This window comes from Neoarius graeffei, chromosome 3, assembly GCF_027579695.1.
Source record: "Neoarius graeffei isolate fNeoGra1 chromosome 3, fNeoGra1.pri, whole genome shotgun sequence".
NCBI lineage: Eukaryota > Metazoa > Chordata > Actinopteri > Siluriformes > Ariidae > Neoarius > Neoarius graeffei.
Window position 1 is genome coordinate 96,882,512 of NC_083571.1, and position 17,220 is coordinate 96,899,731.

At 41.9% G+C, this 17,220-nt stretch overlaps 1 protein-coding gene across 11 annotated transcripts in view; it reads right to left on the reverse strand.

Annotated features, from left to right (window-relative positions):
* LOC132883748 (nesprin-2) overlaps nucleotides 1-17,220 on the reverse strand; it is a 379,369-nt gene that overhangs the window by 107,042 nt on the left and 255,107 nt on the right. For all 11 annotated transcript variants that reach the window (XM_060917719.1, XM_060917720.1, XM_060917721.1 and 8 more), the window contains 2 exons: nucleotides 16,636-16,818; nucleotides 16,402-16,515 (listed from right to left, as the gene is read on the reverse strand). In XM_060917719.1, coding sequence (XP_060773702.1) covers nucleotides 16,402-16,515; nucleotides 16,636-16,818 — 297 coding nt within the window. The remainder of the gene's footprint in view (nucleotides 1-16,401; nucleotides 16,516-16,635; nucleotides 16,819-17,220) is intronic.

Genomic DNA, 17,220 nt, shown 5'->3' on the forward strand with positions numbered 1-17,220 from the left:
CGAGTGCCCTCTGGAGGGTGCGCACTCCGGCCCTGCGCAGCTCACAGAGCGCGCGAGTGAAGTGCACAAGCAGTGATTTGGGACTGAGCCGCTGTGTGTGAGATCTCAGTGCATGTCGGGCATGCGCGTCACTTACCACTTGCAAGTGGAAGGATGGCAAGCCTAAAGACAATCATAACTACACAATGGGCAGTATTTGCATCAGTATTTGCAGTATTTTCATACTTTTATACTCTTTAATGAAAGGTGATACAAGGTGGAAGTCCGCGCCGTTTTTCAGCAGTCGCGTCACATGACCAACGCCAGCGAATCAGGAAGGTGGATGTCACAGTGACGTTGTCCAATGACAACGCCAGCTAGAGCTCAGCACAGCGTATCCGCGTATCTCAATGTTTACACAGCACCGGACCAGACACGATCTGGATTGAATACGTGGACCCTGGCGGATTCCCGTTTCCCGGCATTTCCAGGCGTTTTAATGTAAACGGACAGTGCATCCGCGAAGAAAACGAGACAGATACGGTCAAATGTAAACTTGGCCTAAGGCCACATCCACACGACAACAGCAACAAGATTTTATTTAAAAAAATATCGCGTCCACATGGGCAACAGATCAGTAAAATATCAGGTACATATGGCAACGCGACGCTTGCTGAAAATGATGCAATACACATGCCACACCTCTACGTGTGCTGTAAGACGGTGCCATCGGAGACACCAGAACAATAGAAGAAGTAGGATGCATGCGCATAAACCCCTTCTTCTACCCGGCGTGAAGTACTCACAGGAACAAACACACAACAACAAGAAGAAGATGGTTGCGACTACGCGAGGAAATCGTGCCTTCTGTGTGTACAAATTAGTTTTATTAGTGTGCATAGTTTTATATAACTTAATTTTCTTATTGTGTGTGAACATTTTGAAAAGCATTTTTATATAATTTATATAACTTTTTATATTGTGTGTGAACATTTTGAAAAGCAGTCTTATCCAATAAAAAAAGAAATTCAAGAAATGGTTCAGTTACTTGTTTATTTAAAAGAAAAGCTGTATACAAAAGTGAATGCAATGCAGTGGTTCATACAAAACAGCGAGAGTGCTGCTTGTTCTAGTCATGTGGTTGTGACGTCATCGTAAACAAATCCGTTCTACTCATCCAGACGACTTCGCAACGGCGCCGTTGCCAGATTTTTCCACTCTGGAACCCGTTCTCAAAAAATATCGTTTTGGGGCACCCAAAACGCCGGTGCCGTGTGGACGCCAGGCCGAAAGGATAAACAATTTTTATCAGATTCACCTGAATCCGTTGCCGTGTGGACAGCCTCTAAGTTCAAGAGCTGAGAAGTCACTTAGGAAAAACGTCAAGATGATATCTTTGTCCATCAGGATAGAAATATCATTAGCTAACTGTTGCCAGAAAGGTTTAAGAGCTGAACAATCCCAGAAAAAATGAAGAACGGTGCCCAGTACCCCTTGTGGACAAAAGTTGCAGTTAGGAGAGATGCATATAGGATCGTTTTAAAGGCGTTAAATACATTCTGTGTGCTAATTTCCAATGTATCATCTGATGATTGGGATTTTTAGAAGACATTGTTATTACTTCCCATGTGTGCTCAGAAAAGGTGTCTTGTACATCGAATTGTAAGTCTTTTGACCAAACTGCAACTACTCCTAAAGGTTTGTACGAAGGTTTGAGGAGAAAGGAATATATGGATGAAGCAGAGTTAGAAAAAGAGTTGTTGAAAAACATTAAATTACAGATAGGATGTAGAGGCAACTCTGCATCTAAAGGGACCCCACAGGCACAGAGAGCTGATCTGATACGCAAGTACATAAAGAACGTAGAGGCAGGGATGTTATACTGAGCTTTAACCCATTGACGCCGGATGCTGCGTCGCGCAACATTGCCCCTAGCGCCGGTTGTTGCATAACGCAACATTGCCCCAAATGCTGGTTGTTGCATAACACAGCATTGTTGATTTGTCATTATTTTCAAGACGCATGCCAGATTTGTTTTTTTTTATAAAAATGTGTTAGCGTTAATGCTGAATGAGCATGATCCAATAAAAGCAGATAATTTTATCTTTTAAATGCAACTTATTTCATGTCTTTATGTGCTTCAGAGGCTGAGATATTGAATTTTTCATAGGCGTTTTCAATTAATTATTTTTATTTCAGAAAACCCTCAGGCAGATGGGGACCTTTTCTAAAAACTGGCTTAGGCATTTGCAGACGTTTTTTTGCAGGCGTTTCAGGCGTCAATGGGTTAATATCCTGAAATGTCCTTAGGCCTTTGTCATTGAACAGGTCCCCAAGAATGGTAAAATTGCACTCTGTCCACTGAGAGCATCTGAATGGAGAGTTACCAGATAGAAACTTATGGTTATTGAAAAGAGGAAAATGATAGTGCCAGTTTGGCATGGAACCAGCCTGTCTTTCCAAAGACTTCCAGGTGGACACTAGATGGGATATAACTGGGCCAAAACGGAGATTACATTGCTTAGTTGGAATACTGCAAAAGACCAAGTCTTTTAAATTATATGGAGCCACCAAGGACTCTTCAATAGCTTTCCATGCCACTTTGGAGCCTGAGTTGAACCAAACTAATAAAGGGCGAAGAGTAAATGACTTAGCAGAGAGTTTAAAATTAGGAAAGGAGAGACCTCCATCTATCCTACTGCGCTGAATAATGGTCAACCTAATGCGAGAGCACTTCCCATTCCAGATATATTTGAGCAGTAAGGAATCAAGTTGGTTCCAGAAATGAGCAGGGGGAGGCAAAGGCAACATAGCACTGTAAAAATTCACACGAGGGAGGATATTCATTTTAACAACTGAGATGCGGGCATACAAGGAATTAGGTAAACGTGTCCAGTTTGAAATATCAGCGCTAATGTTTGAAAGGATTTTCTTAAAGTTTTTGTTCACAGTATTGTATAGAGAAGAATAGACGTCTATGCCTAAATAATGAAAAGAAGAGACAACTGGTGCAGCGTTAGGAAGAGGCACAAAGCTTGAGTCCAAATTTAGAAGAAGAAAACATGACTTGCCCCAGTTAATCTTATAACCTGAAAGATGACTAAAATGGTCAAATAACGCCAGAATGTGTGGTACAGATGAGGCAGGCTTATTTACGAATAATAAAATATCGTCGGCATATAACGAAATGTGGCGAGATGTATTTTTAACATTGATGGGAGGGATTATGTCTGACTGCCTGATAGCCTGAGCTAGGGTCTCCAATGATAGAGCAAACAACAAAGGGGAGAGAGGACATCCCTGGCGCGTACCTCTACTCAAGGAAAAGGGCTGTGAACATATTTGTCCCGACAAGACAACTGTCCTTGTATAATACTTTAATCATGTTAATAAAGCCAAGGCCTAAACCCATATGCTCCAGAACAAACCAAAGGTAGTTGAACTCAAGGCGGTCAAATGCTTTCATAGCGTCGAAAGAAAAAACACCACAGGGGGTCTCTGATTGATCAGCAGAATAAATTATATGTAGTAAGCGACGGAGATTGTCAGAGGCTGAACGAGATTTTATAAACCCTGTTTGGTCTTCATGAACCAGCTTGGTCATAAAAGATTCCAATCGGCGTGACAGAACTTTAGCATACAATTTGACGTCTACTCCAAGCAAGGAGAGTGGACGGTAACTAGAACATGAGGTAGGGTCCTTATCTTTTTTCAAAAGAAGGGAAATAACAGCTGTATTGACATCTTGTCTAAAGGATCCATGTTTAACTGAATAATTTATCATGTCTAACATGGGGCGGCACGGTGGTGTAGTGGTTAGCGCTGTCGCCTCACAGCAAGAAGGTCCTGGGTTCGAGCCCCGGGGCCGGCGAGGGCCTTTCTGTGTGGAGTTTGCATGTTCTCCCCGTGTCCGCGTGGGTTTCCTCCGGGTGCTCCGGTTTCCCCCACAGTCCAAAGATATGCAGGTTAGGTTAACTGGTGACTCTAAATTGACCGTAGGTGTGAATGTGAGTGTGAATGGTTGTCTGTGTCTATGTGTCAGCCCTGTGATGACCTGGCGACTTGTCCAGGGTGTACCCCGCCTTTCGCCCGTAGTCAGCTGGGATAGGCTCCAGCTTGCCTGCGACCCTGTAGAAGGATAAAGCGGCTAGAGATAATGAGATGAGATGAGATGTCTAACATGAGTGGACCCAGCTCAGACCAGAAAGAGGAATACAACTCAACAGGAATCCCGTCCAAGCCTGGGGATTTGCCTTTACTCATACATTTCAATGATTCCTCTAGTTCTTGAAGAGTTATCAGAGAAGAAGTCTCAGCCTCAGACAATCTAGGTACGTTAAGAGAAGAGAGAAAAGAAGAAAATGTAGGTTTGTTACATGAAGACTCAGACGTATACAGGGTAGAGTAGAAAGAGCAGAAGGTGCCATTAATACGTTTCGGGTCAGTAAGGACCTTGCCAGAAGGGTGCTGTATAGCAGGTATATTAGAAAACTTTTGATTATTCCGCAGTTGTAGAGCTAGAAGATGGCTGGGCCTACTCCCATTGAAATAGTAATTTTGTCTGGTTCTTTGAATCAGGAGTTCTGCTTTAGCTTTAAGCAACTGATTCAATCCAGTTTTCACCACACTAATTCTAGTGGAAGTTTGGAGAGAAAAAGAAATTTGACTTGACGCCTCTAGCGAAGTAAGCTCAGACTCAAGATCAGAAATTTTCTTGATGCGTGATTTATGTACAATCCCGATTCCAAAAAAGTTGGGACAAAGTACAAATTGTAAATAAAAACGGAATGCAATAATTTACAAATCTCAAAAACTGATATTGTATTCACAATAGAACATAGACAACATATCAAATGTCGAAAGTGAGACATTTTGAAATTTCATGCCAAATATTGGCTCATTTGAAATTTCATGACAGCAACACATCTCAAAAAAGTTGGGACGGGGCAAGAAGAGGCTGGAAAAGTTAAAGGTACAAAAAAGGAACAGCTGGAGGACCAAATTGCAACTCATCAGGTCAATTGGCAATAGGTCATTAACATGACTGGGTATAAAAAGAGCATCTTGGAGTGGCAGCGGCTCTCAGAAGTAAAGATGGGAAGAGGATCACCAATCCCCCTAATTCTGCGCCGACAAATAGTGGAGCAATATCAGAAAGGAGTTTGACAGTGTACAATTGCAAAGAGTTTGAACATATCATCATCTACAGTGCATAATATCATCAAAAGATTCTCTGTGCGTAAGGGTCAAGGCTGGAAAACCATACTGGGTACCCGTGATCTTCGGGGCCCTTAGACGGCACTGCATCACATACAGGCATGCTTCTGTATTGGAAATCACAAAATGGGCTCAGGAATATTTCCAGAGAACATTATCTGTGAACACAATTCACCGTGCCATCCGCCGTTGCCAGCTAAAACTCTATAGTTCAAAGAAGAAGCCGTATCTAAACACGATCCAGAAGCGCAGACGTCTTCTCTGGGCCAAGGCTCATTTAAAATGGACTGTGGCAAAGTGGAAAACTGTTCTGTGGTCAGACGAATCAAAATTTGAAGTTCTTTATGGAAATCAGGGACGCCGTGTCATTCAGACTAAAGAGGAGGAGGACAACCCAAGTTGTTATCAGCGCTCAGTTCAGAAGCCTGCATCTCTGATGGTATGGGGTTGCATTAGTGCGTGTGGCATGGGCAGCTTACACATCTGGAAAGACACCATCAATGCTGAAAGGTATATCCAGGTTCTAGAGCAACATATGCTCCCATCCAGACGACGTCTCTTTCAGGGAAGACCTTGCATTTTCCAACATGACAATGCCAAACCACATACTGCATCAATTACAGCATCATGGCTGCGTAGAAGAAGGGTCCGGGTACTGAACTGGCCAGACTGCAGTCCAGATCTTTCACCCATAGAAAACATTTGGCGCATCATAAAACGGAAGATACGACAAAAAAGACCTAAGACAGTTGAGCAACTAGAATCCTACATTAGACAAGAATGGGTTAACATTCCTATCCCTAAACTTGAGCAACTTGTCTCCTCAGTCCCCAGACGTTTACAGACTGTTGTAAAGAGAAAAGGGGATGTCTCACAGTGGTAAACATGGCCTTGTCCCAACTTTTTTGAGATGTGTTGTTGTCATGAAATTTAAAATCACCTAATTTTTCTCTTTAAATGATACATTTTCTCAGTTTAAACATTTGATATGTCATCTATGTTCTATTCTGAATAAAATATGGAATTTTGAAACTTCTACATCATTGCATTCTGTTTTTATTTACAATTTGTCCCAACTTTTTTGGAATTGGGGTTGTAGATATGATGCATATGAAATTGAAAAGCTATGGATTAAAGCCCTTGACTGCACCCCAGACTATGTGTGGATCGTCCACTGAGCCTTGATTGATTTTGATAAATTCTAAAAGGTTAGCTTTAAATGACATACAAAAATTCTTATTGCAAAGCAATGTAGGATTAAACCACCAGCGAGGTGCCCGAGAAGGTCGATTGACTAGTGACAGTCTCAGAACATTAGTACCATGGTCAGATAGTGACATGGGACAAATGTCTGAGCTAAGTAAAGAAGAGGAAAGAGAGCAAGAGATAAAAAACAAAATCAATTTGTGAATAAGACTTATGCCTAGAGGAAAAGAACGTATAGGTTCTTCCAGAAGGATTAAACATACGCCAGGAATCCAGCAAAGACAACGAAGAAATACACCGCCTGAGTTTGACAGTGCAGGGATTCACTCTCTCCTGATCTATCCAGATCTTGTGACATGACTGCATTCATATCAGCCCCCATCACCACCTCACAGTCAGACAAATTAAGGAGGTAACTGGTCAGTATAGAGAAGAATTTAGGGTCATAAGTAGAAGGAGCATAGACAAAGAAAAGCTAACCTCTTATTTTCAATCAAGACTTTAACATGTTATTCTGCCATCTGTATCACTACCCTGCTCAAGTATATCAATACAAAGATTCCTACGTACTAGTATCATCACGCCTTTAGTTTTATCAGTAGCTGTTGAAGAAGAGACCACTTTGTAAAACTTGTTATTGCACCTGTGAACATCCTCTTTCTTAAGATGAGTTTCTTGAATCAGCACCAAATCAATTTTCCTCCTTCTCAACAAATCCAGAAAACATACACATTTATGGGGACCGTTCAGGCCATTTACATTCCAACTACGAATATTTAAGTCAGTCATAACTATCAGATATTTGAGTAGATGAATGACGTAACGAGGGGTGGCACGGTGGTGTAGTGGTTAGCGCTGTCGCTTCACAGCAAGAAGGTCCGGGTTCGAGCCCCGTGGCCGGCGAGGGCCTTTCTGTGCGGAGTTTGCATGTTCTCCCCGTGTCTGCGTGGGTTTCCTCCGGGTGCTCCGGTTTCCCCCACAGTCCAAAGACATGCAGGTTAGGTTAACTGGTGACTCTAAATTGACCGTAGGTGTGAATGTGAGTGTGAATGGTTGTCTGTGTCTATGTGTCAGCCCTGTGATGACCTGGCGACTTGTCCAGGGTGTACCCCGCCTTTCGCCCGTAGTCAGCTGGGATAGGCTCCAGCTTGCCTGCGACCCTGTAGAACAGGATAAAGCGGCTAGAGATAATGAGATGAGATGAGATTTTATTTACAATTATTTAATTTGTCCAATTACTTTTGAGCCCCTGAAATGAAGGGATTGTGTTTAAAAAATGCTTTAGTTCCTCACATTTTTATGCAATCATTTTGTTCAACCCACTGAATTAAAGCTGAAAGTCTGAACTTCAACTGCATCTGAACTGTTTTGTTCAAAATTCATTGTGGTAATGTACAGAACCAAAATTAGAAAAATGTTGTCTCTGTCCAAATATTTATGGACCTAACTGTATTTGCCGATAGAATTAGCACTTTCCTCGGAAACATGGTATAAGGTATCATAAAGCTCAGAAGACACTGTTTGTAGGTTTAACTCAAAGGAGAGGAAAAAACCGACGCCAAGACCTGCTGTTACGGCCAGTTAAAGGACGATGATGGCAACATGGCTTGGCTAGCATGAAAACAATACCAACATAGCAGTGGCGGCTGGTAGTCTTTCAAACGGGGAGGCTGGCCGGTTACGATATTTCCAGATTTTAAAAGAAAAAACATAAATTTTGCCCATACTCTTGCCTCTGATCTGGCTGATTGTTGGCAGGGTCACAAACTGTGTAATAACAGGTTCTTTTGGCCCATTAGCCTACTGTCCAATATACATGATGGTGGTGTTGGGGGGGGGGTATATTTTAACATTTTATATTTTAAAATTGTGGCATATTGTTTAAAAATTGATCATTATTGAAAGCAGCTCTTTGTCAGGAACCTCAGCAGTAGAGCTGGGTGCCACACATTTCATTCAATGACACTTTCCCTATATTTTACTTATTTTGACTGAGAAATGTTTTACTGACAATTTTGATAACCCTTCACTTTTAATCCAGGTCTGTAGTGTGAAATGTTCTCGGCTGTGTTTTTGTTTAAAAATGTTTTCCAAATTGTAGCTGTGTTTAATTCATATCCAGAAAAAATATATTCCAATATAATATACTCAGCATAAACATTTTAAATAGATTCTATATTTTTGGTCCATCCATGACATATTACTAAAGTAGCCTATTTACTGTTGTTGATGCGGGTCACTTGCTGTTAGCCAATTCACTTTCTCGTACCAGGAGAGCTGAAAGGAACGAGTATTATTCCCTACCTTTTTCACCAAGTCAGTTTGAGGCGTTGGTCTCTTTAATTTTTTCCTCGAAAGGAAGACTGGCAAATGGCTTCGCCAAAATTAAATCAGCAATGCTTGGCATCCGTGCGCAGCTTTCTTGCTAGCTGACTAGCCCCCTCAAGTTCAAGTTCAGTCACTCAAATAAACGAAATTTCTGGAACTAAGATAGCAAACTTGACAACACTATATTTACACTTTATTTACAATGAAAATATATACAAACTAAAAAAGCTGGTAGAAACCGTATGTAATGAATGAAATCGAAATGTAAGCTGATCTCTTACAATACACCACACCACTTGCGAATCCGCATGGGACTGAACTGAGATTCACCGCTGCCTGTCTATAGTTGAAACGAGCTGTCAATCAAAGAAAATATCCGGCCACTTTCACCAATCACCAGTCTCCTCGCGGAACCTGCCATGTCCCTCCCATGTGAGGCTCGGAGTCCGTAGGCGGGCGTTTTCGCAGTATTTGTCCAATAACCGTCTTGCATTTTGAGATTGAAAAGCGCATCGCTCCCAAATGCAATTGAAGTCCACTGAGGCTGGGAGTCCGTGAGACTCCGTGGGCGGGCATTTTCACAGTATTTGTCCAATAACCGTCTTGCCTTTTGAGATTGAAAAGCGCAGAGCTCCCAAATGCCATTGAAGTCCACTGAGGCTGCACTGCATCGCGCTGTCACGAGGGGGAGAAACTCACGCACACATTAAAGTTATAAGGGCATTTTTAGAGGAGGCTGAGCCTCCCTCGTTGTCTTAGAGCAATCGCCCGTGCAACATAGGTCCTAGCATGAAAGAATCCAAATATTAGTCCAGTGTACTAATGTTACCTGTATCAATAGTTTCAGATAAGGAGTCGAGGAGCTGACGTGCTTCCTCCGGTGTTTGCAAAAAGGAAGTCTCACCATTAAAAGTCACTTTCAAAGTTGCTAGATACTGAAGAAAGGTCTGAACTCCCTTGTCCCTCAGCTCCTTCTTCACCGCAGTAAACGAGCTTCGTTTCTTGGCAGTAGTGGGAGAGTAGTCAGGAAAAAAGCTGAGGATCACTCCGTCGTCCAGACAAATCGGCCCATGTTTCCTAACTTCATGTAGTATGACACCTCGGTCGTTGAAACGGAGAAGCTTGAAAATGACGACTCGGGGTCTCTTGTTAGCGGTATTGGCGCAAATGTGATGAGCTCTTTCTATTTCAATCTCTCTGTCCACTAGCGTTGGTAGCCAAATAGGTAGATATCTTTTGAGAAAGCCCACTGCATCATCCTTCTCCATACCTTCGGGGTGCCCAAGCAGACGGAGGTTATTACGTCTGCTACGGTCTTGTAGTTCAACTAGCTGTTGTTCGACAGTGTCCAAACGACGGGCATGGCCATTCAGGATTTTCTTTTGTACTCTCTGTTCCCCTGATATCAAGTCAATTTTCGAACACACAGTAGCCATATGAAAGGATAGTTCGCTTCTCATCGTTGCCATTTGAGACTTCAGTACGCACTCAAGTCTTGCCAGAGTGTCCGCCATTTTAACATTAGCTGTAGCTCCAGTATCAGAACTTTCCGTTAACTTTTTCTTTTCCTTCTTTTGCTTTGAGGATGAGGGCGTTAAAGTCAGCTGTTTACGCGCCGTAGACATTTAGAAAAGTAAACCGGCAAAACTAAATCAACACAATCGATATAAACGAGGTTAAACTTTGAAAAAAGGTGGCTTTGTGTCAGGAGCTCCCTCAGTGAGCGTGCAACTCCATGGATGCGTCCTCTTCTGATCGGTTTTTGACTGGATTACTCATGAATATCAATCAGATAACTTTTATAGGGATGTTCTGTAGCTTTCACTGTTTCTGATGAAGTATTCAGCAAAATTTTCCATCACCTAGTTTTGATGTTATGATTCACGGGAGACTTTGAGGTGAGTTTTCATAGCTTTACCTACTTATTTTTTCAAATCAAACTGATTCCTGTAAATAAGTAACTATTTTAGAATATAACTGGAGTTGTTTTGATGAAAAATATTGAGATCTTAGTGGTCAGAATGATATTTAAAAAAACCCGGAAGTCAGAAACGCGAGTGTCAATTTCAATTCAGTTAATTGGGATTGTTTATTGGATGTGGATCACACAGTTTTTTCGAGGTTAGCTTTGAAAGCTGTGAATATTAATTGAAATAAGAATCATTTATATTCTTTCATAAAAACACTAGTAGGCCCTACTTAGAAATAAAAAGGCCTACAGAGCACAAAGAGGGTATTAGAAATAATCGTTTATTACTTTTTTTATTTTGATCAAGAATGGTAGATGTGAATGACATTCCTGACTGGGATGCATTCATCTCAAGCTCCAGATTTTATAATTAACATTGATTTATCCTTCTTTGTGAAGTCTAAATGAGAGTTAAGATCAGCTTTATATGGCACAAATAAAGCCATTTGGTGAAACTTTGAAATAGAGTGTGTACTGATTTAACGGTTTTTACCTAATTGGCATAACTAATACTAATTAAATACTAATTTGCATCATTGGTTTTTACTAACTTTTCAAACTTTGTATTCAGTATACAACCATCTATGTGCCTGCCGATTTCCATGTAAATATTTTGAAGAAAAAAAAAGTGAAGAAAAAACTTTTGATCTCATTCGTTAATGAGGCCCATTTTGCACCATGTGATCCTCATACAGAATATTACGGCAGTTTTCTAGCCTGGGCCCGCCCATCCTAAGTGTGACGCAACACGAGGGCCTGTTGCGAGCTTAGTCTGGCAAGGCAAGCTATCTCCAGCTCTTCCAAGCTCCCGAAAAATCGGGAGCCAATCAACTTTGAGCATCTCCAACGGCCCTGGGTAGGGGCGTGTTCAAGGCAGTGACGTAGTAGAACTGCGACCGGAAGCCATAGATTGTTTACAGAATCTATGCCGGAAGCGCTTCATTCACTAGAAACATTACGAACATGGAGCAGTGGCAAGCCTTTGACACAGCGGTAGATGCTGTATTGAAAGCATTCAACGGGAAGTTCTCATTGAAAACGGAGCAAAGAGCAGCCCTGGAGGTATTTATCTTCTTCCTGTTACTCAAGCAGTTTCCGTCGCGTCACATACGTCAGAGGAAAGAGTGATGTGATTGGTTTAAGCTTCGTCACAGCCTTTTCTGGCTTCGACCAGTAGCAAACTGAGGCATTTCAGGGAGGCGGGTCAACCACGCGCTTTGGGAAACGGTTGGGCTTAATATCTTTGCCAGACCAAATGCTCGCAGAGCTTTGAAGTCGCGTTAGCCAGACTAGCAGTTTTCTACAAATTAAGATTTTTTTTTTCAATCTTTGATTTGTGATATCTCAAGAACAGATAAACATTTTAATTCTGTAAAAAGTATGTTGTTCAGCATTCAATTCTGAATTCACTGAAAGCAGTTTCAAGCAATTTGGATTGAATTTTCAATTGATATACCTACTAATAATAGCGACTAACCCTAACCCTTTTTTTTTTTTGCATCTGCAAGCTTTCAACAGGAAAACGTAGACTATATTATTAAAAATATTAGGACAGAAATAAAGTTTCAAATGTCACTGGGTACTGGTCCACATTTACATTCTAGTTTATGTAAGTTTTAAAAATCACAAATGAATGAAAAAAGAAAATCTCCAAAGTATGATTGTAAGACATGTGACATCAACGGTCTCTTCATCTTTGGCTACATCCACACGACAACGGCAACGAGATTTTTTTTTTTAAATATCGCGTCCACATGGGCAACGGATCAGTAAAATATCAGGTTCATATGGCAACGCAACGCTTGCTGAAAACGATGCAATACACATGCCACACCTCTACGTGCGCTGTAAGACAGTCTCATCGGAGACACCAGAACAATAGAAGTAGACGCATGCGCATAAACCCCTTCTTCTGTAGCATCAGCCACATAAAGTTTTGATTATTAGTCAGTAGCGTAAAATAGTATCTATTGTCTAAGACACTTATTTATATTTCATATTAAAACGTCTATGTAAATTAATACATAGAAAGCCTGGCCAGGCGCTGAACGTTCTTCTGCCTTCACTAAGAGAAATTCAGGGCGAGCATGAGCCTGGGTTCGTCACTGTCACACGCGCACACCTTCTCACTCCCTATCCTATGGCTATAGTCCCTTGAAATCATGTCCTTGTTTTTTGAATGGAGATGCGGAAAGAGGAATGAACAGGGGTAGATGGAGAGGAATGAACGGGGGTAGATGGAGAGAGAGAGGAATGAACAGGGGTAGATGGAAGCCGGTACGCCAACATTCTGATATCCTCCAGAATTCTTTAATGGTCCGGAATAAATTGAATGCTACACGTTGATGGATTACTTTGTTCTTCTACGCCCTTTTTGAGGAATGTATTGTTGGACTTAAACCAACATCTGAAGAGGTGAGGTCGCTCCTTTTTTTTCCCTATTTTTGCTGGCGGGATTGTCATGTGGTTGTGACGTCATCGTAAACAAATCCGTTCTACTCATCCAGACGACTTCGCAACGGGGCCGTTGCCAGATTTTTCCACTCTGGAACCCGTTCTCAAAAGATTTAGTTTTGGGGCACCCAAAACGCCGGTGCCGTGTGGACGCCAGGCCGAAACGATAAACAATTTTATCAGATTCACCTGAATCCGTTGCCGTGTGGACAGGGCCTTTGTTTCCTGTATGATTTAATATTAGTTGAACCAAAAACCTCAGAATTAATAAACCCTCAAAAAATATTAAAAGGGTACCAAATATAATATATACAGTTGCTGATGTGACAAACTAACGTATTCTTAAGTCTCATCTCATTATCTCTAGCCGCTTTATCCTTCTACAGGGTCGCAGGCAAGCTGGAGCCTATCCCAGCTGACAACGGGCGAAAGGCGGGGTACACCCTGGACAAGTCGCCAGGTCATCACAGGGCTGACACATAGACACAGACAACCATTCACACTCACATTCACACCTACGGTCAATTTAGAGTCACCAGTTAACCTAACCTGCATGTCTTTGGACTGTGGGGGAAACCGGAGCACCCGGACACGGAGAGAACATGCAAACTCCGCACAGAAAGGCCCTTCGCCGGCCACGGGGCTCGAACCCGGACCTTCTTGCTGTGAGGCGACAGCGCTAACCACTACACCACCGTGCCGCCACGTATTCTTAAGTATTCTATCAAATTTATATACTAGAAAACAACGAAATATCTTGGTAATTGTAAATATAATAGTCGGTACGCTAAACGGCACAAGAGTCGCCATTTTTAAAAGACCGTGACGTCAGCCCTACCCACTGCACTAGGAGAGAAGCGTGTAATCATGGCGTCGGGTGCATCAAGTGAAAGCGACAGCTCTGTCGAATCATACGAAGAGATCCCGCAAGACACATTGCATGCAAGCAGGCTATGGCTTAGAAGGGTCCTGTTATTACACCCGAAAGCAACACACTGTGGCATTGTGTAGCTGATCACTTACAATTCATCCTACTTTCCGATTCACACGTGCTAGTCCCAACCTCAATAAGCCAACACAACCGGGCACATACATACGACATGAGTGTTACGCAGAGAAAATGAACGTGCATTCTGACTGGATAAAATTAATATCATGGCGGGCTGTTCAAACTGCGGAAATAGTTTGCTCGAGCTACTTTCAAAACACTATAACTTTCCAACCTTAGAACAAAAAACTTTTGTAAGTCTTGAATAAGGTTCGTTAATGTGTGTTTTATTGTTATATTTACTCTATATATTGCCCTCTGTTCCCCTTTAACAAGGAGAGTTGAAATGTGTTACCTTGAGACGTCTTTGAAAATAAATAAATTATTCACCTTTTTAAGCTAAATAAGCCTGTCTTTAATATACACGCTAATTTATGTGGACTTACCGTAAAATACCAAATAATAGCCGAGTTCCAATTAACCGCCGAGTTCCCTTTAACGGCCGGGTGTACGCGTGTGTTGTGACAAATAAAGGCCGGTTCTAAATACTCGCCGGGGTCTAAAAAAAAAAAAAAAAAAAAAGCATCCGAACGTTCTATCTAGAATCTTGAGGCCCAGCACTTTTCTGGTTTTCTGGTGTTTAAACGATTTTGCATTGCATAGTTTTCTACCGAAACAATATGAATGAATGAATGAATGAAAAATGAAATTATTTCTATAATACTGTTTACAACATTTTGTTACATGATAATAAACATGCCATTTCAATGTTATAATCTTGGTCTACCGTAATATTTCTTGAGGAATGTGGGGGCGTCGTGGCTCAGGTGGTTAAGGCGCCATACCATGAATGCGGGCGACCCGGGTTCGATTCCGGCCCGAGGTCATTTCCCGATCCCTTCCCGTCTCTCTCTCTCCCGCTCATTTCCTGTCTCTACACTGTCCTATCCAATAAAGGTGCAAAAAGCCCAAAAAAATATCTTAAAAAAAAAAAAAAAAAAGGAATGCAACTCCGTAACTTTTGACAGATGTCTTAGCCAATTACGTTTGACATGGGTGTGTGGGATATCACTTACGTCATCGAATGAGGAATACCCCTTTGGGGTATTCACCCAACGAAAGCCAGCGTGTGTGGTGACATTGAGGACTGCGGGTCTCCAAGGTTGGACTGCTGCTTCTGTTAAACGACCTAAATTGCCGAATGCATGCGTCAAAGCACACACTGAGTTTTATTAAAGACCTTATACCATTTCACTTGCCCTTACCCATTCGGATCTGGAAGATGCTTTACAAAAAAGGTGAGAGCGTTCTAACATGCATTTCAGTCTGCTCGCGGCCAGTCTAATCCAAGGGGCCTTTTCAACAAGTAATCTGTCGTGCAAGTTGGGCAGAAGCACGCGTCAGGCAGGCAACATGTAGGCCTACAAAGTCAGTAACCTATTCAACTAACTTTCATCCGAACTTTAAGTTTTCTACGGGGTCGAGCCACCGTACCAACTCACTCGGGGAATAGGCTCATATCGGCCAAATAGGGAGACGTCTTGGAGAGAAATGTGAGAATGCAAGATGACAGTATGTAGCCACTGCAGGTCACTTATTTTTCAGCATAAGAAAAAACCCTTTGGTTTGACACTTCGCACCCTAATTATGTTGCTTCAACGTCGCGCCCTCCATGCAATTTCAGATTGACAGACATCACGAAGCGCAAAGGGTGGAGGCTGCATGGGTGAGGGTGATAGCAAGTGACCATAACTTTGCAGAGTAATTAAATCACAGTGCTGCGCACAGACAATGGTGTGGTTTCTTGATTATTTTGTAAAGCATGCACTTAACTAGTCATTAACAGGAAAAGGTGTGTGATTTATCCTTTATCCACCCCGACTGTGCCATGCGAAGATGCATTCTGCGTCTTCAAAATTCCCCGAAGTCGGCACCGTGCTATCTGTAATCTAACTCTAAACAAACTGTAAGTTATACTGGTTAAAAGTAGGCCTATCTGAGAATGATTTTTTCCCCGTTTTGAGGTAGATTTTGGGGAAGGTGTTTGTGAAGAAGGAATTAATCGCCTGTTCCAAATAGCCGCCTAGTCTCTAATACGCGCCGGGTCTCTTACGTGATTGAGACAAATAATAGCCCGGGCTATTATTTGGTATTTTACGCTATTATCAAAACCTACGGAAGTAAATTACGACAAGTTCAAAAGTTGATAATCAGCTGTAAATATTCAAAGTCGCCACAAGTTAAGAGTTAACTGGCTCACCTGTAGGTGCTCAATGCTTGCAGAGGGGGAGGTCAATACACTTTCAGATCTTTCAAGACACTGCGTTAGTGATTCCAAATCAGTACTGAAACCGACGTGATCTTCCAGCTCCTCCTGTGTGGCATGCAGATGTAAACATGTCCACTTCTCAATGTTTTTCATTGGTTTGACAATTTATAGCAACGCAGGTCAATATTACTTGTGTCACTTTGGAATTGTAATTAAATCTGTTACCTGGAGTTGTTCCCGTGTTTTAACTAGTGTCTGGCTCAGATGCGCAAGATCACGAGAGAGAATCCTGGCTTCTGACTGGATCACAGGGGCTGCCCGGGGCTCTAGCTGTGCCACGAGAAGCTTAGAAGCCTCTAATACAGTTCCAACATTTCCCCGTAATGTTTCCAGTTTGTCCTCCAACTCCTAGGAACGAAACAGGCACATAATAATGTAAAAATATTAAAATAAAAAAGAAATATGAAAGCAAAATAAAGAGCACAGCAGGGAGCAATAATTTCATTTTTCCGCACTTCATTACTCCGGAAATCTCTGATTGAAATCCAAACGCATGTTGTAACGACTAGAAACTTTATCTTCAGCAACACAGCCTTGTGCAATTATCATGGGGCTACGTTTGAATATGAATGCCCCCCCCATTTCATTTCAGAGACATTGTGTACACTTTGTGTAAATGTAATATTGTTCTCATTCCCCTGTGATTCGTTTTAGCTTAGCAATGAATGATTTCTGAGCATCCTGTTTACCACCCCAGACACCACTGCAATTTTTTTTAAAAATCCGGTACGAGTCAGGACGCTTCTTTAC